The sequence below is a fragment of the Calidris pugnax genome, unplaced genomic scaffold, assembly GCF_001431845.1.
Source record: "Calidris pugnax isolate Ruff unplaced genomic scaffold, ASM143184v1 scaffold28, whole genome shotgun sequence".
In the NCBI taxonomy this organism is placed as follows: Eukaryota; Metazoa; Chordata; class Aves; order Charadriiformes; family Scolopacidae; genus Calidris; species Calidris pugnax.
The window spans coordinates 9,881,258-9,907,848 of NW_015090842.1; the positions used below are offsets into that span (position 1 = coordinate 9,881,258).

At 53.6% G+C, this 26,591-nt stretch overlaps 1 protein-coding gene across 1 annotated transcript in view; it reads right to left on the reverse strand.

The window, feature by feature from the left end:
* Positions 1-26,591, reverse strand: part of ANKRD11 (ankyrin repeat domain 11) — a 167,093-nt gene that overhangs the window by 22,419 nt on the left and 118,083 nt on the right. The window contains 2 exon segments of the mRNA XM_014942297.1: positions 13,703-13,841; positions 21,966-22,110. Of these exon segments, the coding sequence (XP_014797783.1) occupies positions 13,703-13,841; positions 21,966-22,052 (226 nt within the window). The 5' untranslated portion in view covers positions 22,053-22,110.

Sequence of the window (26,591 nt, forward strand, 5' to 3'; positions counted from 1 at the left end):
TGATTACCGAGTTCAACCCAAACCCCCCTAAACCCCTATTAATTCTGCAGTTGCAGAAATTTCCTCCTCCACAGAACATTTAACATTAAAAAGCCATGTGATCAACAAGATAAAAATAAATTGGAAAGCGCCTGCCGCGTTCTCGCTGGCGGTGGTGAGGCAGCCAGGGCTGGAGGAGGCAGCCGAGGACTCGGGCTCACGCCTGCTTCCCGCTGGGAAGGCAGCATCGCCCGGCTCCGCACCAGTCCCCCCCCAATGGAGGATGGCATCTAGTCCCACACTCCCCAGTGCCTCCTTCTGCCCAGAAATAAAGGATTTCCCCCTCCGGTGCTGGGGTTTTGCCCACCCGTTGCCCCGAGGCCACCCTGGGGGATGGCAGCAGGGAGACGCAGCGCTATCCCCATGGCAGTGAGAGGCTGGGCTGCCGCAGCGCAGAGGTTAATCCCGCTCCTGTCGGCGTTCGGGGGGGAAGTAGGTCGCTGGCTGCATTTCCTGCGCCGGTTGCATAAGGAAGGAGGCTGGGCTGGGCTCTGCCCGGCATCCGATGGCTCCCAGCACCGGTAGCCCCAAGCTCCCCGCAGGGCATGAGACCCGGGCAGAAGGAAGCCTGCAGGAGGGTCTGAAACGTGAGTGGGAAGGATGGAGGAGGAGCTGCTCCCAGAGGACACATGCTGCGCCGCCGGCAGCTCTGCATCCCATCCTCATCCTCAGCAAAGCTCCCGGCAAGGTCCTGCTCGGCCTTGGGTGAGCAAAGTGGCCCAAAGGCTCAGGGGTGGCTTCCCTGGCACTGGCCAGTCCCGGGCTAACAGAGGCTACAAACGCCAGGTTTCATTTCAACCTGGCAGATTTTACTGAGGATCCCCATTTCAAAGGGGCATCAGCACAAAGATCTGCGCTCAGCTTCGAGTGCCGCCGGCTCCCGCAGGCTGCTCCTTCTCCTCTAATTAAATGCTTTTCTGTAACACCTTGCAGCAACACGGAGCTAAATTAAGAGAAACGCTCACTGTGGGTAAATACCTCGGCAAACAGGAACAAAGGTTATTTCACACTGAAACTCCTTTAGCCAGGCTGTACGCATGCCAGTCCCTCTGGGGAAGCACACAACCCAGAGGTACAAGGGGGTGTGCAGGCAAGGAGCACTCCCCCAGCCACGGTTATCTCACTGCCCATCACCAGGGATGGTGGCTGGACCATCCTGGTGGGAAGGAGGACCAAAGCCACCCATGCACGCCAGTCCCTCCGGGGACGCACACAACCCAGAGGTACAAGGGGGTGTGCAGGCAAGGAGCACTCCCCCAGCCACGGTTATCTCACTGCCCATCACCAGGGATGGTGGCTGGACCATCCTGGTGGGAAGGAGGACCAAAGCCACCCAGCGCCGTGCCGTGCGCCCGCCCAGGGACGAGCCACACCTCCGTTTAGCTATTTTTAAAGCAGCTCGTTTGCTGCTTCCTTCAGCCTCCCGCAAACCTACGGAGCAAAGCTTCAGCCCCGCGCCGCCGCCGTGGGTTTAATTCGGGGATCCTGCTCGGCTCTGCCCTGGCGCTGACGCCAGCAGGAACCGCATGCGCAGGCTTAAAGGGGAAAAGCAGGAGCCGAGCGGAGCCGCAGCCGGGGAACTGCTGCTCCTTCCTTTCACAGCACTAAACCCGAGGGGCTGGGGAAAGGCAGAACAGGAGCGGGTTGCCAGGACAACTGCACTGGTGAGGCCTCACCTTGAGTACTGTGTCCAGTTTTGGGCCCCCTACCATAAAAAAAACATTGAGGTGCTGGAGCGGGTCCAGAGAAGAGTAAAAAAGATGGTGAGGGGTCTGGAGAATAAGTCTTATGAGGAGAGGCTGAGGGAACTGGGGGTGTTCAGCCTGGAGAAGAGGAGGCTGAGGGGAGACCTTACTGCTCTCTACAACTACCTGAAAGGAGGGGGTAGAGAGATGGGGGTCGGGCTCTTTTCTCAAGTCACAGGCGACAGGACGAGAGGAAATGGCCTCAAGTTGCGCCAGGGGAGGGTCAGGCTGGATATTAGGAAAAATTTGTTCACTGAAAGGGTTATCAGCCATTGGAATGGGCTGCCCAGGGAGGTGGGTGAGGCACCATCCCTGGAGGGGTTCAAAAGACGGGTTGATGAAGTGCTGGGAGGTATGGTTTAGTGATGATGCTCCTTGTTTGTTGTGTGGGTGTCTATTTTTGTCAGTTAGGTTGACGGTTGGACAAGATGATCTTTAAGGTCCCTTCCAACCTAGAAGATTCTGTGATTCTGTGACAAAGGGGTCTGAGCGTTAGCCCGCAGGTGGTTCTCGTGCCCAAATAAGACTCTGGGTCGTGCGGCCCTCACGCTGCTATAACGAGGAGTCCAAATGAAGGGCTGCTGGAAGCCCAGCGGTGGCTTCACCAAGATCCCAGGGCAGGTGCTGCTTTGTAGGGATGCTTTCAGTGCTCGCCGTTGGGCTGGCTCTGGGTGCAGGGCACCACTCTGCAGGCTGAACCCCTTGCCCTGGCCAGAATGGGAGAGAGGAGAGGGGCAGGGAAGGAAAGACAGAAGGGCAGTGATGGAAAAACCTTTCAGAGATTTCTCGAACACGCGCTGTGAGAGGCTGGCAGGTTGCGGGGATGGGAGCTCCAGCCCGGAGCTGCGGCTGAGCAGCACAGCTCCTCGCTCCCCGTGAACGCGTCGTACCCTGTAATGCAAAAAGCATCTGTTTAAACTGCTCCGACATGACAACACACGCATATAAGGTGGTACCCTGAGGAAAAATACCATTTCCAAATAAGCAGCTCACGCCGAACGTTCTCAGCGCCGCACGGAGAAGCTGGCTGTGGGCTCGCCGACGAGCCGGGATTCTCAACAGTTTATTTGCCGAGCAAGCACACAAACAAAAGATCAATAAGAATAAATTAGAACGGCACAGACAGCAATAGAGACTGCATTGCACCCCCGAGAGACCGTACGAGCCTCTGCTTTCCCCATCCACAGCCTTGCATGCGTAAGAGTGACTCATTTTTACTGCAGGAGTCGTCGGGCATAAAACGTTTTGGAGCATGTCAGCTCAAAGCAGGGGAAAATCAGGTTTAACCTGCGCGCGGGCAGCCCGGAGCCCCGGCGGGTGGATGCTCACACATGCTCGCAGGGCATCTGCAGGCGTGGACCAACATGTGCTGAAGAAGACCGATCACGAGCCGAAAGGTTCACAGCAACACGACACAACCACGTCCCAAAGCTCCGTGGGCACCCCAGAATTTAAGGACAAGCACACAGGATGGTGCCGAGGGGAAGGATTCAAGGTGGCATCGCGGCAGGGGCATGGGGAGGACAGCAGCAGGTTAAGGGCAGCAGTGAGATGGGAAGCAGCACCACGGCACGGGCAGATAAACAAGGGAGGGGAGCAGGACAGGAGGCAGGTGAGCGTGAGGCTGTGAGGAGCACAGCGAGAAGGGCAAACAGGGCTGGCACGACGGCACGCGGACCACCATAAAGCAGAGGAAGGTGGCACTCGGGCTGGAGAGCTGCACCTGAAGGCCAGTGCAGGGAGGAGACACGCTTTGCACCAGGAGCCCACGGAGGTGCTGCGGAGCCTGCAGTGCAAACGGACTTGGGGGGCAGAGATGGGAGATGATGTCTGGCTCATCAGCCAAATGAAAGCAGATGCCAAGAAGGAAACTGAGGAAGAGCTGTAGCGGGGTCTGCTTTGGCAGAACAGCACGGAAGGCACCCTGGGCTGCTCCCGTACAGCAGTGTGCTGTTTCCTCATCTGAAGGATGGAGAGGGTCCAGAGCCAGAGTCTCCTCCTGCACAGCTACGCTCAAAGGATGGAGGAGACATCAGCTTCAACAGTCAGGAATGGAGGAGAGACACCAGCAGGAGGGAACAACCCTGTTTATAACCACATCAGGTCACCGAGCCCACGCTCCTCACCGCTCAGCCTGGCTCCCGTGGGCCATGGGATCCGCAGGCCCTGACCCAGTGGTTGCACTATTTTTTAAAGCATAATTCGGTTAGAAAGGTTTAATGCTGTGCAATAGGCTCCGATCCAAACACTGGCATTTCCCCTAGACTTGCAGGACAGACAACACAGTTGTGCAGAAATGTGTAAACGCATCTTCTCACTAGAGTGGCCACTGGCTAACAAACTGCTGTGAAGGAACCGAGAGGCTTCGAGCAGGAACAACAATCTCCACGTTAAACGCGAATATTTCCAAGAGAGACCAATTTTCAGGTCCAAACCCTTTCATTTCCCACGAAACAGAGCCGGAGGAGGGAGGCTGGGGGAGGAAGGCTCTGCACAGCCGCCCGGCCAGCTCTCCCCTCCTGGGAGCTGGGGGCAGGACACTCTGCAGACAGCGCTGATAAAAGCTCTTGTATTAAGGAAAAAGCCATCATTGATAGATTTTTGGTTCACAGAGACACAGCACACTGCAACCTCTCACTCTGCATGTTAAGGAGGTGATGCGGGGAGGGGGGAGGAGGGAGAATTTATGGCAGCTCCTGTCATAAAACGACCTGCTTTTCCGCACAGCACTTCCCAGATGGCTGATGCACACGGGGAGTTTCTAAGGGTGATCTGAAGGCTGGTGTTTGCCAGTCTCTCCACACTGTACCGGCATTATGGAGCCCAGCTAGGAACGGAGAAGCTCTGACATTCACTCTCTCCCCGGTTGCTAGGTGAGAACAGTTTCTTGACTATTTTAGTAAAAGGACTTGAAATTATACAACCAAAGAAAGACCCAATGCAGCACAGAGTCCCCCAGCTGCACACATCAGACCGGAGCCAGCCACAGAAAACGCGCACAAATAACAGTTTCGTACGCAGATGCATTTTTTAATAAGCCAGCAATTTGCTTCTCACGGATTCCCTCGCCAGCCTCCCAACTTGTGACTAACGAGCCCGTTCCCATGCAATGTCACTCCAAACACTCGCAGGCATTAGGCAACCCAAGAGCCGGCTGCAGGAGAAGATGATGGTTTAGGTCATCTGATTCATCGAGCGTTTTTTCTAACCTAGTAATTAACGTCAAATAACATACTCGGGGGATTAGCACGAAGGAGGCTGAAAAGCAGGAGAAGTTTGAAGCTCTGAGGCCAGGTCCTGCTGACCGTACTCACTCTACCCCTGGTCTGCAGAAAGCATCTCCCCAGGTGGCTACAAGCCCCTGGGCACCCAGACAGCCCTCCGAAGCCAGGTAAAGGTCGGTGTGGATGGACCAGCTGGGAGGGTTTTGTCTCTCTCCCCTCTTCCCCAAAAAGCAAAACCCTCCTGTGCCAAGGCAGAGGGTGCTCAGATGCTCTGCAAAGGGACAGGGGCACCCAGGGCACCCTCAGCGGTAGCTGCTCCAGAGGTACAGCTGCTTGTTAAATAAATATATCCCAGGGTCTAAATAAATTGGGGGGACTGCAACACGCAACCTCAGAAACCTGCTGCCTGGTTGGGAAAGGACCTCGGCTTGGGGGCAAGGAAGCTGCCAGACACCCCAAGTCAGAGGGGAGCTGGATGGATGGACATTGCCCCAGCTCTGGGGCAGTGCCAGCCCATGGCTGGGGGGTCACCAGCACCCCCTCCAAACGCTGGCAGGGCTTGATGGGCAGTCAGGAGGGGTGGCAAGAGAGGGCAAGGGGATGGAGATGCAGGAGGGCTGGGGACATGGAGTAGTTCCACCAGCTTCTTATTCCCAGCTCACACCTACTTTATTATTCAAGAACTTAAAAGCATGGCATCGCTTTTCTTTCTTTGATTTTCAAAGCAAGAAACAGAAACAGCTTAAAGACTTTTACATTTCAGCTGCGGGGCCTGCCGGGCTCTCAGGGCATGTTTTCCAGTTTTCTTCCCCATCCAGACTCTAGCCACTCTCCCCGCCCCCCCGAGCTGAGATGACCATCAAATGCCACGAGGCCGCAACAGATGCAGATGATGCTGTTGTTATTTCTGTCAGCACGGGAAACCGCTCCTCTCCATCTCCACAAGAGGAGCTTCCTCCTCCTCCTCCTCTGTGCCCCACCTCCATGGTCCCTGGCGTGCATGGCATCAGCATCGCCACCGCCGCCTGCCCCGCCGCAGCAGCACAGCCTGCCGTGACATTTGGTTCAACTCAAACAACTGTAGCAACGGCAGCAACAACAACAAAAATATCAAGCGATGCTGAGAAATCCCATGACCCGAAGCCACAACGCTGCTCAACCACACGCCAAACATCCCTCCCACCCCGGCCAGGGATTGGAAGTGGCGATGCTCGGGTCGGAGGCAGCGCCGCCGGGGGAGAACCAGGCTCCTGTGGTTCCATGAGCCACCGCCGGGCTGATGGAGGAGGAAGGAAGCAGCTCACCATCTCTGAGGGCTCCAGCTTTCAGCTTACCACCCCACCGGGTTTAAATGGCATCCAACCCACTGAAAACCCCCTTCTGCAGCACTTCCAGAGGCACGTGAACCCCTCCTGCCTCCCCCTGCTCCCCTCCGCGGGGAGGCTGTCGGGAGAGCTCAGGTTTGCAATGCACTGGGCTCAAGAGCTGCCAGAGACACGGAAGTCTCCGTGACAAAACACTTCAAAATTAGGATTTCTCTGGTGTTTGGGGAACTTCCCATAAGTGAGGCGTTTGGCCGTGGCTTAAAGCTGCTGAGGTGAGGGGTGGGCACTCTGGCTGCAGCTCTCATTGATCAAGAGCAGCAGACGCTGTGCCAGCTCTACATGGACATGGCAGTGAGCAGGAGAACAGGATGGCCTCTGCTTTTAAGAGTACATTTATTTAATCATAGAATCATAGAATGGTTAGAGTTGGAAGGGACCTTAAAGATCATCGAGTTCCAACCCCCCTGACATGGGCAGGGACACCTCCCACTAGAGCAGGTTGCTCAAAGCCCCATCCACACCTGGACTTAAACAACTCCAGGGATGGGGCATCCACAACTTCCCCAGGCAACCTGTGCCAGTACCTCAACACCCTCATAGTAAAAGCCTGGGTATTATTTAGCAATGGCAGGGTTTGGTCATGACCTGGACAAAACTGAGCATCTCTCTTAGCAGTGGCAGGGTTTGGACATGACCTGGACAAAACTGAGCATCTCTCTTACATGCACAAATTTTGCCACCAAAACCACAGAAAACCAGTCCTCGAGATTCCGCACAAGCCCAAGGAGCAGCGGTGGAAGTCAAGGGGTTGGAGGCACAAAAGACCAGCAGCAACCCCACCAAGGAGAAATAAACTCCCGTGTATTCCTCACTTCTCCCAAGTGAATCCTCAGAAGAGACAGACCTTCAGCACCCGGGGAGATAACAGAGGACCCAGCACTGCCGTGGACCCGCAGGTTTGACCCAGCCTTGCTCAGGTCTTTCCAGCTCCCAGGGAGAGCTCTCGGAGGCCAAAATTAACTCACAGCGCTCAGAGATTTGTATTAAATCCTAAATCTCCCCGATGATGACTAAAGGCCTGGAAACCACAGCTCCACCTCGAGCCAAAAGGACTCGAGTGACAGCCTGCCATCCAGCTAAAACACTGCCCGTGGTATTGGGGGATATATTGAATTTTGCACTCTGGACCCTGCGTTTCAGAGCTGACCTTCCAGCAGCGTTAGCGGATCCGGTGTGCAGGACACGGAGCAGTAACAAACGGGCCGGGGGGTGGTGGTGGGGAGTACCCAGCCCCGTACCGGAGCCGGTGCCGTTGAGTCACCGTGACTCAGCCACTGCGCCCCGTGCCAGCCTCCTCTCCCCACACCTCCCCGCAGGTGCCTTCCCAGCAGGACTGTCCCTTTTTCCCAGCAGGATGCTCCTCCGCGTGCCTCGTAATATTACAATTTTCTAATATTTCTTTCTTTTTTTTCTTTTTAAAATGCCTAACCTCCTTTCAGCGCAGCGCACAAGGCGACGAGCTGCACGAAGCCTCACAAGCTGCTAAAATCGCTGGGAAAAAAAAAAAAAGCAAAAAAAAAAGCTGGCTTTACTCGTTCGGCGGCTGCCAGGCAGCACGTAGGCTCCCGGCAGCGTCTGTGGATGTGGGGAGATGCTGCACGAGCGAAAGGAGAAGGAAGGAAAAGTCTCAGGCAGAGAGATGCTGCTCCCACAGCGCTGGATCTGTAACATGCACAGTCTGGAGGCTCACAGCTTTACGCAGTTGTGTTTTTTTGGTTTTTTTCTAAAGATAATTTATTTAGTTAACTCTGAGGAACCCGAGAGCCAGGATTGTTGCTCTAGAAACCATTTTGAAGGAGATAATTTTAAAAGATTTAGCACTGAACCTGCTGTACCCAAACCACACGCTTTAAACAGTGCTGGCCGGCAGCACCTCCCGCAGCCCACGCCGAGCCCCGTCTCCATACTGGGAGAAACTGGGAGGGCTTGCTCAGGGTCAGGCACACTGTGCTGGAGGCAGGCTGCTGGAAATAACAACAGATCAAGAAAGAAATCGCTTACTCGCTCGCTTTCTGAACGCATCAGCACTCTGCCAGCAGCGCTCGCTCTCCTAACCCAGCTCAAGGAGTGGGTTGGAAGAATGGGTTTTACTACCTGAAAGGAGGGTGTAGAGAAATGGGGGTCGGTCTCTTTTCTCAAGTCACAGGTGACAGGACAAGAGGAAATGGCCTCAAGTTGCGCCAGGGTAGGTTCAGGCTGGATATTAGGAAAAAAATTTTCACTGAAAGGGTTATCAGACATTGGAATGGGCTGCCCAGGGAGGTGGTTGAGGAACCATCCCTGGAGGGGTTCAAAAGACGGGTTGATGTAGTGCTGGGAGGTATGGTTTAGTGATGATGCTCCTTGTTTGTTGTGCGGGTGTCTATTTTTGTCAGTTAGGTTGATGGTTGGACAAGATGATCTTTTAAGGTCCCTTCCAACCTAGAAGATTTTGTGATTCTGTGATTCTGTAAGATGCCCCCACTCCGTGAGCGAAGGATGGAGGCAGACCTCTGTCCCCAAACACACACCTCCCATGGGGACACCTGGAAGAGCCATCCCGGTGAGGGGAGGCACTGGTGGTATGAAGACAAGGAGAGACATGGGTTAACGTGCCCAACCTGCCGGGGAGGGGATGTGCCATTCGCACACGGAGGAGGCAAAGACAGGCAGTAACACCCGTGGGCTCTCACCGCTTGTCCTGGCACGGGCTGGCACACCAACAGCCCACACCACGTCAACCAAACACGGCAAGGCTCCGACAGGCAACCGCGGTGCCAGCACCCACAGCCAGCCAGAGTGGGCTTCGCTGCCCTTCGATGGTGAGGAAACCCACCATAGATGCTTTCCCGTGCCACGTATGTCCAAGCTGAGCCACAGCAATTTGGGGGAAAAAAATGCAGCAGATACACCGTGCTGTAAGGAAGACGAAATCAGGATGAGGATTCGCGTTACTGTTGAAATGTTTAAAGAGGGGACAAAATATGGCAGTCCAGGTAAAAAGAGGGCTCTCCCAGCTCCCACGTCCTTGCAGCTGAATTCCAGGCGCTGTGGAAACACCCCAGCACAGCTACTCTCAAACAAACCCGGACAGCTGTGCACAGCAGCCTGGGAATTTCACTGAATTTCACTGAATTTTTAGAGTTGGAAGGGACCACAGAGATCATCTAGTCCAACTCCCCTGCTGAAGCAGGATTGCCTAGAGCTTGTCAGAGCACATCACTCAGGACGGCATCCAGGCGGGTCTTGAAAATCTCCAGAGAAGGGGACTCCACGACCTCCCTGGGCAGCCTGTTCAGGGCTCTGGCACCCTCACTGTGAAGAGGTTTTTCCTCATATTTGAGTGGAACCTCTTATGTTCCAACTTGTGCCCGTTGCCCCTTGTCCTGTCACTAGGAACCACTGAAAAGAGTCTTGCTCCCTCCTCCTTCAACCCTCCCTTGAGATACTTGTCAGCATTAATAAGGTCTCCCCTCAGCCTTCTCTTCTCCAGACTAAAGAGTCCCAGCTCTCTCAGTCTTTCTTCATAAAGGAGATGCTCCAATCCTTGAATCATCTTTGTTGCCCTTCGCTGGACTCTTTCCAGCAGTTCCCTGTCCCTCTTGAACTGGGGAGCCCAGAACTGGACGCAGGATTCCAGTTGTGGCCTCACCAGTGCAGAGCAGAGGGGGAGAATGACTTCCCTTGACCTGCTGGCCACACTCTTCCCTATGCAGCCCAGGATTCCGTTGGCCTTCCTGGCCACAAGAGCACACTGCTTGCTCATTGTCATTTTGCTGTCCACCAGGACCCCTAGATCTTTCTCTTCAGAAGTTGTCTCCAGCAGATGCACCCCTAACCTGTACTGGTGCCTGTATTGGAAGCATGACCACCTTACATCAATCATCTAAGGTCAACCCCGCAACCGGCAGGGTGAAAACACCCACGTTGCAATCCCTCTTCTCACAAGAGCTGGAATCAAAGCTGAGGAGCAGAACAAGAAAAAGCAGCCCCCCACTCCCCCCCCCCCTCCTCGGGGGGTGTCGGTAAGGGGTGTTTCTGCCCGGGGAAGTGTCGGGGACTGCATGACAACCCCTGTGCTGGTGACAAAGCCCGTGCTCCCCCAGCCTGCTCACCACGCACTGCCAGAGGTGTGTCCTCAGCAGAGTGCCACGCTGGTTACGCGTGGGGGCTCAGGGGCACCCCTCCATCCCCCGTATGACATGGGCAACTTCTGGGCACCTCCAAACACGCCTCTACCTGCTAAATGAACGCCGGCCTCGAGCCAGGCCAAGGAACAGAAGGGCCTGAAACGCCCCAGGGTTGGAAGGGGGTGGTGCAAGAGGGGAGCAAGGTGCCAGGAAAGCCTTTTCCCATCTCGAGCATCTGGTTTCCTGGAGTAAGAGAGCTCAAGAGAAGGGAAACAGGCTCCTGCTCAGTCTGAGGCTGCCTCTGCGCGTTTATCTGCAGCTCCCTGCTGCTATCTCCTCCCCAGCGGCTGAGTCACTTCCTCTCTTCTGTCTCCACCAAATAGGTTGCTAGAGACTCGCCTACACCTTTCCAGGGTTTCTCAACCCCAGATTGTTTTTAAACACATCTCTGAGCACGCTGACCACCTCTGTGTCCCCAACCGTCCTGCCTGCAGCAGGGAGCTGGGCTGCCCCTCAGCTCAGCCCCCCCCGGGCTTGCACACCCGCTCCCCCAGGAAGGATGAGCTCTGAAGAGGAGGAGGAAGAGGTCTCCAAAGATGGGGAGCCACATGCCTGCTGAAAGCAGAGGGGTAAGGCCACGGGCAGGGGTGTCTCACGGCTGTGCTGCTGCTCCCCTGCACCCTGCAGCAGCCCCCGCCTCCCCCCCAGCAGCGCTCTGCTCCCCGGACCCTGCCGCTCTCGTTTTAATTTGGTTTCCTCCCCGAAGATGGGGAGCCACACGCCTGCTGAAAGCAGAGGGGTAAGGCCACGGGCAGGGGTGTCTCACGGCTGTGCTGCTGCTCCCCTGCACCCTGCAGCAGCCCCCGCCTCCCCCCCAGCAGCGCTCTGCTCCCCGGACCCTGCCGCTCTCGTTTTAATTTGGTTTCCTCCTCGACGCCACCAGCAGAAACATTTCTAACGTCTCTGCAGCCAGAGAGAGACCAGAGGCCTGTGAAGAGGCAGATAACTGCTGCTGGGGGACACGGAGAGCAAGCTGGTGGAGCCCTACCATGACATTTTAGCTGTCACGAGGGTCAGACAGCCCTGAAGCAAGTTTGGGTTGAAATTCTCAACCAAGTATTATTGAACGTGGCAGAAACACCCTTGACAAAAAGCAGCAGCTGTGGCTCTGGCTAATCAGCTTTGCCTTGCCCTGGCCACCCTCCCTCCAAAGCTGACGCCCCTAAATTTCTTCAAGTGGGACACTACAGCACCATGATCTGTGCCTGTTGGAGAGTGAGGACAACCCGTGTCAGGCTGTAACCCCATCTGCTCCCCCACGGCCAGGGCTACCCACAACTGCAAACCCTGATTTATTCACTTGGCCATGCCCAGGGAAGTGGTGGAATCACCACCCCTATAGGTATTTAAAAGATGGGTAGATGTGGTGCTGAGGGACATGGTTTGGTGATGGTTTTGACAGTGTTTGGTCCATGGTTGGACTCGATGATCTTAAAGGTTCCTTCCAACCCAGGCAATTCTGTGGTTTTATGATGTACTCGCCCACCTGCACGCCACGAACACAAACCCAACTCTATGATGCACTCACCCACCTGCACGCCACGAACACAAACCCAACACTTCATCCCTGTGCACAACCATTGGTACGAGCTGTCATTTAAAGAAAGGACTTAAAATGTTTTGAGACCTTCTCTCTGGACAGGGAGTTCAGCAACTGAGAAAATTTCCAACTTGGCACACAGAAATCCACAGAAATACCGAGCCAGCCCCAGGACATGCCACCACGTGTCCTCACCTGCGAAACAGCCCCCACCGCCGTGGTGGCTGCGTGACCCAGGTGGCATTTGTGACCTTTTAAAATCTGCCCTCCCAACTTCTGGACCAGCAGAGACCGGCCAGCAGCTCACACAGGCTGACACACAAAGTCCTGCCCCAGCCCACCTCACGCGCTCACCAGAGAGCAACAGCAAATACATCTTTTTTACCATTTTTAAGCACATTCCCAACTTTTAGTCCATTTTATCTCTTGCCACAATTATTGATCTTTACCTCACCAGAACTATTTCCAAATGCACATTTCCTAGAAATATACAGGGAGGACTATACAAAACTCTGCCCATAAAGCCACAGCTAAACCCCTTGCAACCAAATTGCATTATTTTCTCCATGTCAAAGCTTTACGACAGCTCTTCCCAATAGCTTACAAATCCAACGGCCCATTCAACGTCTCTGTAGCTCTGTGGGGCCAAGGTGGGCAAGAGCCACATGTACCAGCCACTCTTCCACCATGAGATGTGACCTGCTGACCACAACACAGACAGGCTGAAATACCCACAGCAGCACCAATGCTTCCTAGAGACCAGGAGTGTATTGAGGAACGGTCCTCAGCTGGGCTGCAACCACCAAAGCAACCCTGGGAGTTCCAGGAACAGGGCCAAACAGGTCACCTTAACGTCCTTACGGTCCTGAGGACCACCCACACCAGTCCCAAAGAGCCAATCTAAACACTCAAACAGGCCCAGATGGCCCCATCACCGAAGTCACACCTCCAGCCCATCAGTATGACCTCCAGATGGTCTTATACGTGTTTGACAAAGCCTGTGCACACACACACCAGTTGGGAATAATTGTTCAGTTGTAACATAGTGAAGTACTAAAAGTTTAAGGCCCCAAAACAACAAAACATGGCTAGAGGGGTACACATATGCATTTACATAGATATACATACATCTATATATCAGGTTTACTTGAGGCAGATGTATGCAAGCTCATTTTTTTACTGCTTATTCTTTTTCTTTTAAAGAGTACTCAGCTTTATTCTCTTATTTTCCAAGTTCTTACTAGCAGGCCCAGCACTGCTTCTCAGCTTGTCTGAGGTGCAGTTCACGAACCAGACTAGTTAGCAACAGAGGAGAACAGACCACCAGCCACAGGAAGGGGTGCCTCCTCACAGAGTCATCTCTCCGTCCAGTTAAATATATTACTAACATCATAAATAAGGGCCTTAATCCACTCAGCTCCAGATGTGCACGTGCAGAACACAGCAGTCATCCTCCTGTGCACATGCCTCTTCCCTCAATTAAAAGACACAGGAAATTTGATACAACACTTCAGTGTGGATCGCCTGTCTATTGGATACTGTGTGCTCCCCGCCAGCCCCAACACTCACGTTTTGAGGGTGGAATATGTCATTTCTGTACCTGTATCCGAGTCCTTTTGATCTCCATTTGTTCCAACAGTGAAAGGCAACTTCCGTTTGGTCGCTCGCTCTTTCACCTCTTTGCCGCCATCGCTCCGGTCCAACTTTGGAGTCTTGGTTAGAGAAACTTTATCTTTATCCTAGAAAGAGAAGAGACCAGATTAACCAGAGCCTTCCCCAGACTGTGCCCACCTAACCCCCCGGTGTCCTGCAGCACTTCTCCTCTCCTTTCTACTGTGGGTTTCCAGCTTCAGGGTTTAGCATCTTGCAGAGAGGAGCCTCCACGAAGCTACAAAGCTAAAACATGGCCAGAGAAGAGCAAGGCCAACCAAGGCTGCTGCCTGGTGCCAAACACCCACTTCACAGGAAAAACGGAGCCAACGAATGCCTTGTACGTGTCAGGGGAAAGGCAGGCTGGGGTGGGGGAACCCAATTTGGGAAGGATTTCCCAATCCCAGGCAGAAGTGGGATGTAAGGGAGCCTCCATCGCCGCTGCCTCTCTCCCATACTGGTTTCTACTGGGATTTTAAGAGAAGAAGGTACCTTAACAACAAACCTACCAATGGCAAACGATGCAGACTCTGGCTGAGCCCTCCCTGCTTTCTCAGAGAGGCAGACCTACGCCTGCTTTGTCCTGGTCTCGTTTATTTGGGCTGGTTTGGATATTAACGAGCAGGGAGGTGAAGCAGGCAATGCTGGGCACTGCTCAGTAAGAGCAACAGGAAGAAATTTGGAAGAAACATCGCGAGCAAGACAAAGTTACCAAGTATTGAAACGGGCAAGATATTTCCCATGAGCAGTGAGAGCTGGTACATAACTCAAACTTCAGGAGTCCAGCGTGCTGAGAATATATACAGACTGAAGTCATGCACTTGTGGTTTTTTCTATATGAGAAACAGTATTATTTTAAGCAAGCACTTCTGGATTGAACACTGTGCCCCTGCTCTGAAAAGAAGGCCAGAGCGAGCAGCTTTCTGACAGGTCTGATTTCAATAACCCGGCAAAACCCAGACCCTGGGCTTTAAAATTAGATCAAATAAAAGAACCTCCATATATTAAATCATGCGAGGCCATGGCTGGAAACTCAGAGAAGCAACTCTAACAGAAATTCCCTTCTTTAGAGAAGCCCAGTCATGCCTCAGACTCAGCACCCTGGCAGGTGGCTCCTGTGCCAGCAGTCACAAGACCGCGCCGTCACTGTGTACGCTGCTCCTTCCTCTTCCCCGCTGCCCGTCTGGCAACCACCACCTCACCCGCAGATTAAAGAGAAACCGGTCACTCAGACCGAGGGGTTCTGCTCCCACATCCCCTTCGTGACGGGCAGCGGGACAGCCCCGGGGCTGCGCGCCCCATAGTCGGCCCCTGGCACCCACGCTCCGGTGGGGACTGAAAAAATGGGTTGGGGAATCCCTTTTTTGGTAAAGCGAGCTAAACCGAGCCATCTGAGAGTGGCTGTTGTGGGTCGGAGGGAGCCAAGGCACGTTCAGCCATGGGGACCTTCACGTTCGGGGGCCGAAGGAGGGCAGCCCTGCCCGGGAGAGCCCCTCCTGGGCACGGGAGCCAGCGCTGCGCGGGGACAAAGTCACCACAGCCAAAATAAACACTCCAGCAGTTCGTTTAAACACTCCGGACTTAAACGCATTTGTCTCATTATTTCTGACGCGAGTAAAAATAGTTCTCCATAACAAATGGTGCCACTTCTCCTGCCAGCTGCTGGTCTGCCCAGCTCAGAGGTGGGAGCAGTGGCAGGGACCACTGAGTGTCTCCCAGGAGTGCCTTCTTCCAAGCAGGTAAGTTGGTCCATCTTTTCCCTCCCCAGTTTAACACAAGCTCAAACAGCCACGCTAAACCCAAACCCTGCGTCAGGGTTGAGTACCCGAGAGGCCGTGTCCACGCCGGGTGAACACCATCTCCCCCAGGTGGCACCACTGCAGAGACGTGGCCCCAACGTTCCCCTCAAAAACTTCAACTGCCCTTCAAGACAACAAATAGCCCAACAATTTTCACTCTTAAAAGTCAGCCTGGGATAAGAGCATAACACCAGAGAAGACCATGGGCATGTCTTGTCCTCTGCTGCCCATGCTAAGGGCACACCAGCACACATGGCATCTGAGCTGCTCCACCATCAGGGAGCCACGGGATCAGGCACAAAGTGCCAGTGAAACCCAGCACCTCTTCCTGCTCTGAAAGTGCATTTGCAGCTCTCACACCCAACACATGAGGCTCAGGTTTGCCAGCACCGAGCACTGGCACTCCTTGGTACTTCTAGAAGATTCTGAGGTGGATCACTCATAGCTGATGCTTTGAAAATGATGCTTCCCCTGCATCATCCCGTCATGCTCAGTGTCTGTACTGCAGTTTCCTCGCCCAGACCCTTTGAGCAGACGGTTCCACCTGGTATTTCAGTAGGAGGACACTCTTTCCCTGCTCTCACAGCAGTAGGTCAGGATGCGGCCGAGACCCCGGCACCCCGCGGTGGGATTTCCTACGCTCCCAGCATTTCTTCCAGACACCAGTTTCAGACACTGGTTTCACGTTGAGAGCTCCAACAAGAGGTCAATTGTGCTCAACAGAAAAAATATGAATTTTTCATTGTTTGTTACCTTGAAATAGATTTCAGCTGGAGCAAACCTGTCATGTCCTCCACTGCCCCAAGAGCACTCTGCCTCGCAGGAAACCCGGCTCCAGGCATCGGCTGGCAGCACCACTGCCCCTGCACCCCACTTAAAAACATATGATGATTGCTGACAGCTTTTTTAAAACATACCTTCTCTAAAATTCCCTTAAAGCCCCAGCCTGCAAGCTGGGTCAGTCATCTGCTGTACGAATGCCATTTGGGAATCTCTGCATGCTCAGGAATAAGAAAAAAATGCAGGACAGGTAAAAATGCAACTTATTCTCGGAAGTTATTGTGATATTGATAAAAGCTCCATGTTGGAGGAATGACAAAGAGAGGGACTGGGCAAAAACTCTTCCCAGACAAGTCGGGGAGCCCAGCATGGAAATGGAAAAGGCTGTGTGAATCCCAGCGTCGGGCACGCTCGGGCAGCGCTTCGTTTGCATTCGCCCTAACGCTCAGAGCTGCTAATCCAGTAAGTTCAGCAAAATTAAATACCAAGGAACCAAGGAAGTGGCGGCAGTCCCAGCACCGCTTTGAAGATTAATTTGTACAGTAGCACGATGATAACCTTTTATACTAATTGGAGCAAAGAAGATCCAAACTTTGCTCCCCCCCTGGAAAGCAGCGACCCGCTGAGGGCGCCTGCAGCAGTTGGCTGGGAAACCACCGCAGAGAAATCAAGGCATCTTGGAGAGTCATATTCCTCAAAGTAACGTGCGTTTGCATTTTCTTATTTTAAGCTTTACTTCCCTCCCCTCATTATGTCTGATTTCATAATGAAGAATGTCGTCCTTTTCTCGAGTAAAAGCTGCTTTCATTTTTAGGTCTTCTCCCATTCAGAGTAAGTTCAGACTCCTCTGAAACGGGTTTCACAAAAAGGAACAAATTCAAATTAATCAACATTGCAGAGAAACTTGTATGAACATCCGTGTGTAAGGCTGACTCGGGGCTCTCGAGGCCGGGACAGCTCTTGCGGAGGGTAAGAGAGGGAATTTGGGGAATGGGGGTACTGCCGAGGGCTCAGCAACAGAAACAAGTTCCCCTTTGTAGGCGTTAAAGAAAAGCTGCTTTGGCGAAGGGCAGACAGCAGAGCGTGACTTCAGGAAAAATCCCCGACCGTCACGTTATGTTATTAGTAAGATTTACTATATGAATAACTGAACCCACCACGATTTACACCCGCTACAGTTAAAAGATGCATCACAAGCTGGTACCAACCACCAGGGTTTGGAGCACAAACCCATCAGGAACTGCTCTCCACAAGCTCCCCGACACGAGATGCCACGTCGCTATAAGCCACACGTGCAGTGTCTGGACTGGAAATACTTCACTGTATCTGTGACTTCTCCTTATGCCAAAAGATCTCTAATCAGCAAGAGACCCTGATATCAATCCGCTCAGGTCATTGATGACATATTCAAATAAAAGCCCCTTTTCACCCGGACGCAGACCTCCAGCGAGGCCAACTTCATGTAGGTTTCTCAAGAGCAAAACCAAACACGCAGTTCTTTTTAGTTCTGTGAGGTAGAGCCGCACACAAACTCAGGCAAAGAAATGTGTATTTCCCAGGACGGGCCGTGCACCCGCAGCCGCTCTCCCCTCCATGCTGGAGCTGGGCACGGGGGGGTCGTGCTGTGGGTGCCAGCACCCCCCAAACCGAGCCGCCCGCCGAGAGCCGCGCCGGAGCCTGACTCAGGTCCCAGCCGCTGATGCAAAGGCTGGCCTTGCCAGCCATGGAAATCCCCAAAGCCTTTTGTTCTCCCCAAATGAGTTGAAAGCATTTCAGGTTGCAACGAAAAAACAAAACACATAAGCAGTGACTCACAAAACCAACCGGGGCTGGTAGCCCCAGAGAAGAGAAGCCCAGAAGGACTTCTCACAAGACCCATGCCCCTGGGTGATGCCCCACGCCGAGCTGGCACAGCAAACTCCTGCCGTGGGCAAAATACCCCAAATGGTGAGAGAGTGGGAGTTTCCCTGCCCTAAACAACAGTCTGTTTCCTGAACAGGTCTGTGCAGGGTCGAGGGGGGGAGAGAAGGGGCAGGGGAAGGGTTCACACCCTGAGTTACCAAAGGGGATGGACAGAACTTTATGAAGCACAGTGGACGTGATGGAAACCAAACACCGGTATCCCCGAAATCTGGGTCTCTTGTGGCCTTTCCAAAACCAAGTGCAACACACACACACGTGCAAAGTTTCAAAAAGTCTGAATTTGGGTCATGACCAACATTGCAACAAAATATTATGGAGACAACTGGAACTGAGGTCCCTTTCCTGTGTGCCTCAGGCCTTCTTGGAGGTTTCTAAGATACACTACCCTGCAACGACTATGGGCTGCTTCTCCCCACTGAAAAGTTGGCTCCTCAGCATTGAAGTTCCCCTTCTGCAAATTCCATGCCCCGGCGGGTGGCCCTGTGCTGGATGCACAGCCCAGCACTCATTTGAATGGTGCAAGAAAACCCTAAAAGTCAAAGAAGCTTCAAGAAGAATCGAGAAATGAGGATTACCTTCCCTTTTCTGGAATTGGGAGAATAGCAAGGAGAAAAAGAAAAAAGTTTTTTGAAGGGCAAGAAAAATAGGAGCAAAACACACTCATGCTACTGAATTATTATGGATAAAAAGTGGAGTAGTTTTCCCCTTCTCTCCTCTGGAAGCCAAATGAGTTTGATCCAGCCTGGATCAGCAAGGTCCTGTGCTCCCCCCATTCACTGAAGAATCGCTCCCCCATCACCTGGGAAAGGGTGGGGGTGAGAAGGCAGCACTCTCAGCAGTTTTCCTGACATCGTCTCTGCCCAGTTTGCTCAGTCAACCTCTGCTACCTCCTACGAGCGAAAACCAGGGGTCAAGCGCTGCTCTGCTCCGTGTTCAACCACTGTTCCCACTACACAAGTGGGAGCATTTGCCCATAAAGAGAGAAATCCTCTGCTGCAGCCTCTGAGCACACGGTGTAACCGCGCAGCGAGCGGCCCCGGGCACATCAGGAAATGGTTTCGACAGGCGATATAACTCTTGCTGCGGTGTTCTGCTCAGCCTAAAGTCATGAGTAATCTGCTGCTGGGATGGGGATCTGTGGATCTGCACCAGAAAGGAGAATTATTCATATATGGCATGCATATTTTTACAAAACCCTTCAGACTGAACTCAAGCAGAAGGAGCCTGCGGGGCCGCCAGCGCCCGCCCCGGGCAGGCTGTGCACAGCCATATAAGGCTGGCAGGGCCCGACCGGCCGCCCGGCCGCCTCCGCCAACCCCTGGAGAAACAGCTCCTCCAGTGATGCAGATGAAGCATCTCATGCTGTTGGCCACGGAGGGCAACAGGGACACACGGTCTTTAAACCACTTCTCCTGGCTGCACCAGCAACAAGCGATGTCTCGCTAGTTAATAGGTCCCTCCCCTGGAAGGGCATGGAGCGGAGAGCAAGGAGTTCCCTCTTCTAATTAGCTCTGCAACCGAAAGGCAGCAGCTCACATGCTTTCCCACAAAGGAGGAGCCCTCTGCAGAGAGGGCAGCCTCCTGGAGAGCCCAGCTGTAACATCTTCAAGCACAGAACTCACATGTTTCCTGCAACTCTCAGCCCACCACCAACCCCAGGACCACCGAGCATCCTGCACCCTTACTCGCCTTCAGAGCCCGAACAGATGAAGCTGATGTTAAAACAACTGTTGATATTAAGGTCATGTTGAGAGACAAACACTTAATGGACAAGGCAGCTATTGCTCTGCCACCCTCGCCCCGTGCAGCGTCGCTGGCAGCCCCGGAGGAGCGGGTCCCTCTGCCACAGCCGCTCTCTGCCCTCCCCAGCCAGTCTCCGCCAGCCTCTGCCAAGCCACAGCCTCGGGCCTTTGGAAGTGTTGACAAAGGCAAGATAAATTAAAAGCAGCCGCTTGGTTGACAGGCAGGTACAACAGCGTCTGGAAGGAGGAGGTCTAATGACCGAGTGCTTTTACCCTGAGTCACTGCTCCAGCTCACGCTCCAGAGTTAACTAGAAACGGGGCGATTCGCTGCCCCATGTCCTTCGGCCGCTTAGGCTGGATCTCAGCTCAGGCCCCGGAGGACAAGAGCCTGCAAGTTTTTTCTTCATTGAGAAGAGCAGAACGGCTCTTCCCCGTCCTCACTCAACACCACTCTCCGCAGGTCTGCGCTGACGCCTCTGAATGGGAAGCACAAAATTATTTGTGTCCTAGTTATTTAGCCAGTGGGAGATAACTCCGGTTCCCGGCGTCCCCAGCGCCGCTCAACAAACCTGCTCTGTAAATAACAGGCAGCCTTTAAGCTGGCGCGAGTGGATGAAATAAAATGGGAGCTGATTCACATTATAACTGATCCTCTCCCTCCCGAAGCACCTGCGCCAACATTAAGCTTCTTACACGGCGCAGACAAAACCCCGTATTTACATCCCCTGCGCTGCCGGGTAAAGGCTGGCATCTTCCCGGCGCAACAGGGCAGCTGTTTCACCTAGGACACCCCCACTCCCCATTTTTGTCCCCCCTCCTGGAAGCAACAGCAAAGTGCCCGTGCAGGAGCGATGCTCCTGGCTCTTGGAGCGGCTCCTGAACACATTGTGGGAACACAGAAAGGAGAGAAAGGACACAGAAGGGGGAATGGGGCAGATGCCACCACCATGCTCAATAACCAAATTTCTGCCTGGGATTTTCCCACTGGTTATCTGTCATTGTCCCCATTTTGCCAACAACACAACCTCAGTCCTAAGAGGAGATACTGTCATCTCTACGGGTGGGATGGCAGGGGAAGTGGCAGAGCAAGAGGCACGGAATCACCGGAGCTCACAAAGCCCAGCTTCAGTTCCCGGGACCCAGCAGGATCTCCCGGGGGAATGCTGAGAAACCGGAGCAAGGACGTGAAAGGAAAACGGACGATATTTGTTTCCATAGCAGAATACAGCAGATGTAGCTTTTCATTTTTATTTAAACATAACATTTGTACATTTCTGCACAGCTATTTACTAGAAACTACTGATACTGAGAAGGATGAAAAAAACATGAATGAGAGAAGGCAGAGCTTAGGTCTGGAGCGAACTGAGAAATCTGGGAATGAAGGAGAGAAGCACGAACTTATTTATCTTTAAACTTAGATTTCTCCTCAGTAACCTCACCTCCAGCCCAGTCAAAACCTAAACACTTCAAATAAAACCCCAGAAGCAGTAATTTCAGCAGAGCAGCTCACATGCTGAGTCCCGGTCAGGCCACACTCAGAGCCCAGACTTCTGGGTGAAGCAAGACCAGCCGAGTCTGACACAGACACGGCATCTCCAGCCAGAGGAGGAGGAGGAGAAACTCCTCCCTCGCACAGCACGCACTTGCGAGATGACTGCATTACTGCTCCTTCCACAGCTTACTGAAGAAAAGACTCAAAAAATGCACAGAGAGAATCTTCCAAAGCACCCCCCACCCCATTGCTCGGCCGAGTGGGGTCTACGCGGCCGCAGCACCTCCCGGGAAGTTCTGTAGCCACCAAGAAAGCAAGTGGAGCCCATCAGCTGGCAGAGCACCAATACACTGATTTGATTCCGGTGATAACAGCCCACGGCCACCTCCTGCCACATGCAATACCGCCACGGCTTGAAGACATCAGGCACAAGGGGCAGCATCCCTAAAGGAAGGCAAGTGAACCAAACACGCTACCTTTTTCCCCGTTTGTTTCTCCACCATGTCGTTGCTGAGAGAGAAATCTTCTGGCTGTGGTGTTTTAGAACACCCACCCTTGGGCATCGTTCTGCCTTCCTTACTTGATCTTCATTTATGCTGCCATCGCTTCATCATCAACCGTCTGTTTAGAGAGAGGAAAAGAGAAGTTAAGACATCTCAAAAGGATCTTTTCACTGGGGGGGGAGAAAAGGCAAGACGTTTCCCATGGGGATAAACCCCCACCGAACTCTTCAACGGCAACACCGGGATGGCAGAGCACCTCCAAATGCCGCGCACCGCAGAGCGGAGCGGGCAAAACCGCTGCTGGCATCTGCCACCTTCCGCATGGGAAGCAAGCTGGGACCTGCAGCTGCAAACACGACTTGTTTCATGTGCAAGGGATAGCTTAATATGGATCATGCCCAAACAAAGAATATCCCCCTCGTTCTTCATCTACAGCATCACCGCAAGCCTACGTAGAGCTTCTTGCAGCTCCAGCTCTGTCCAGAGTGCGGGGACATGGGAATGGACCCCCTGGTTTGTCAGGTTGAAGCCCCAGACACTCACAGGACCAACACACACGTGGCTAAATTACAAAACCTACTTATAAAACCACACTCTTTCAACATGTTGCCATGATGAGACAAGACCAGAACACGCCGAGGGGGCACGGCAGTCCTGGAGGGGTTTGTCATGGGCCCCTCACCCCGGCATCGGTGCTGCCGCCCGGGCCTAGGTAAGACAATTTGGAGAATAACAAAGCTCTCCCTGCTCCTGCCATGGGTTGCCTGGTTACAGGGCTGAAAAGACAACTGACATCTGAAATACAGCAAAGCACGAGCTGCAACAGGGATCAGAAATACTGGCTGGAGCCAAGGCCTTTTTAGGTGAACAAAAATATCTCCTCTCCCGAGACCAGAGGCTAAAAAGCATCTGTGCAACAGTATATCTCCGAGAAGTGACCCACATCAATCCCTACAGCAAAGGTCTCCTTGTACTTACGCTGAAACGGCATAAACAGGCACCATTCGAAAACTCTTTCCCCAGCTAATTGCCACCTGACAACACTACACATTGCACCCATTAACTTCTTATAATAGCGGCCGGGTTTCTGCAGAGCTACAATTGCAGGAAATTGTCCAGGAACAAAGTCATGCAGCGCTCCATCACAAGATGGGAATTCTGTGGGCGGGGAGAGAGAAAGAAAACAGAGGAGAGGAGAGAGGAGAGGAAAGAGGAGAGGAGCCAAACCCTCCCGCCTGCTCAGGGCTGGAGCAGCATGGACCGTGAACCCCATCACAGGCAGCATCAGGAGAACCCATCACCATCTCACCGGGTGCTGGGTCCCCACACTTGGGGTGGCCAGGGCAGGACAAGGGGTTAAAGGCTGGAGGAATGTTGGGAGCGGTGCCTTCATCAGTTCTGTATTTTACAAGTTCCCTGGAAATCCCTTCATACTTTAAATGCTTCATTTACGCTTCAGAGGCTTTAGGGCCCTTTGTGGGGTTTCGGTTTTTTTCATAAAAATGTGATTCAGAGGCCCCAGCCCAGCCCTGCAGCAGCACAGCTCCCCAGAGCAAAGCACCGCACACAGGCAGTGCTAAGACATCCCAGCACTGGCATTTTTGGTGGGACACTGTGCTTTCCAATTTGGCTAATCCCCTGCCCCAGCTCCTCCGCCCGGGATGTGGGAGGACAGTTACCCATGTTCAGGAATGGAGGCTTTGGGGACGGAGGCCACTTCGTGTCCCCCTGCTTGGCTGAGTTTTGGGACCCCCAGAAAGGAGCCCCCAGCTCTTTCCTTTTGGATGGGAGAGCAGGAAAGGACCCGAACTGGCAAAGAGACACGAGCAGGCTCATCAGCCCTTCTCATCGCTGCAGATGGGAAGCAAAAACAGAGGATAAAGTGCAGGAAATTCAGTCTGCCCACCCAGCATGTCCATAAAGAGAAAATAGAAAATCTTCTCCTAGAGTCTCCAAATTTCTGCTCTTCATCATTTGAAGGGCCTGCAGCCCAGCACAAGTGCCAAAGTTCAAGCACCACAAGGGCTGACTGAAAACACCACCTTAAAAAGGCAGCTGGGCTGTCCCCGGGCACGCTCGGTGCCGGCTGGGAGAGGCTGCAGCTCACAAAACCTGAAGCCAAGAGCAAGCAGCCCTGGCCTCTCTCCTCCCACACACCCAGCCAGGGGTTCTCCAGCTGGCCAGATCACAGAGTGGTTAGAGTTGGAAGGGACCTTAGAGATCATCTAGTTCCAACCCCCCTCCCACCAGACCAGGTTGCTCAAAGCCCCATCCAGCCTGGCCTTGAACACCTCCAGGGATGGGGCAGCCACAGCTTTTCTGGGCAACCTGTTCCAGTGCCTCACCACCCCCACAGGAAAGAATTTCTTTCTGGTATCTAATCTAAATCTCTCCTCTTCCAATTTAAAACCATTACCCCTTGTCCTGTCACTGCCCTCCCTGACAAAGAGTCCCTCCCCAGCTCTCCTGTAGCTCCCTTCAGATACTGGAAGGCTGCTATGAGGTCTCCCCGGAGCCTTCTCTTCTCCAGGCTGAACAACCCCAGCTCTGTCTTCATAGGGGAGGTGTCCATCCCTCTGATCATCAGATGTCACATTTCACAGCAGCCTGGCTCTCCTGGCACTGGTGATGCTCCACTGAAGGCATCGCTCCGGAGCTTGAGGTGTCCCCTCCATGCTGCACATCAATGGGGTGCCAGGCACCACAATTGCTTCCTCTAGAAGCAGCTTCAGCCATTTACAGCCTCAGGAACCTCACTCTGTCAGCCATCATTAACCAATTTGCACAGTTTAAGAATTTTTTCCCCTCGGTTTCACCGGCTGGTGCTTTTTAAGGTGCAGATAAAGGAGAAAGCAGCCTGTGCCTGGGAGGAGGCAGGAGGGTCAGCGCGGAGGCCACGGAGTCGGGCACCTGAACAGACTCACTTCGATATTCCCTGCAAATCTACGAGATGAAAATTCAGCTGACGTGCCAGGCAAGGGAAATTTATTTGCACTTTGCAAAGGATATTAAAAACAAGCAGCTTCACCGATGCCGGTCACGAGCGCGGGGACCAGCACGGCTGGGACCAGGGTACACTCCGCTTCCAGCCACCAACAGCCAAAAAATTCAAACCCCACATCGTTTCCAGTGCCTCCTCGCTCAAACCGTTTCACAGCCTGCAACGCTGTCAATTTATTCTCAAAAAAATATATATTCTGCCCACTCCCCATGTCTTTGTGGCTGTTTGTAACCGGGGTAGGTACCTATTCACGTGGAGCTTGGAAAACCTGTTTAACTGAGAAAAGGCCAGACGGATGCCAGATTAATTCTGCGCCCCTTCTGTTCATCTAGCTGACTCATTACACTTGGAAAGCTGGCTGCCTCGCCGTGTAAACAGAGCACTGGCCTGGTTAACAGCTTGGAGGGAGTATTACATTTGCACAACAATTACCAACAAGGCTCGCAGTCTTCTCGTTTCATTTTTAAGCCCGTTTAATAAAGAGTCAGAGGGGAGGTAACGAATTCCTGGTTTGGAAGAGCTAAACCCCCTCCCCCAGCCCTCAGCTTGCGGGAACCACGGCGGAGCATTTTCGAAGTCGCAAATCCCGGGCTGTGGAATTACAATTTGGCTTCAATCCCTCCTAATCTGGGAGCTGGACAAGCCACCCCCAGCTTTTCCACAAACACCCCTTCCCAACCTCACCTCCCTACCAGGAGACGACCAGCACCCTTCCTATTTTGTAAACAATTAACTAAGCTCCTTGAACTGGATGATTACGCGTCTGCCGCACAGTGAGAAGTGGGAGACGGAGTGAGCTCAACACAATATAATCCCTCGCACTTCTCCCGGGAAAACAAAGGAGCCGTTTGCCCCTGGCTGGTAGCCAGCCCCGGCTGCGCGCAACGCCGTCCCCACGCACCCCAGCCCCCCGTCCGGAGGCAGCAGCCCCCCAATTTCCCTCTGGGAAAGAGCTATGGAGAGGGGCAGTCTGCCCTGGGATTCAGCCAGACTGGACACGGCATCTTCCCACCAGTTTGGGATGGCCAGCTCCAGCCAGCAGCCCCAGGTGCCAGCAGGGAAGGCCATGGTGGTCCCAGCTCCTGGAGCATCGCACACATGACTTTGCCTGCAAGGAGAAAGACAGAAAAGTGGACACGACAGCCAGCCTGGTGGTGGGGAGAAGGGCTGTCCCTGCTCCTCCCAAGGGGGTCAAGGCCCCCATGGCACCCCGAGCACCTTCCCGGAGGGTAGAGATCCAGGACTGTCGTGGGCACGACCAAGAGCAGGTCTGGAGCTGTGCCCAGAGAGGCTGGTGGGAATGGAGGGCTCTGTAGGGCCAGCCCCAGTGGGGCACACCCACCCACCACCCTCTCCTCTCCCCTTGCTGGGGCGAGGAACCAGTCAAAAATGGCTTTTATTTCGCCCAGGGCATGCCAAGCCAAAGCCACACACTGAGACCAAACATCTCTGTGGAGGACCTCAAAAGGCAATGGTCCCAAAAGGGATGGGAAGGGAAGGGTGTCATCTGTCCCTTGGAGGTGCAGGAGGAAGAAGAGGAGGAGGAGGAGAGCTCTGCTGGCTCCATGCTCAGTGCCATTGGGCTGGCTGGGAGGCAG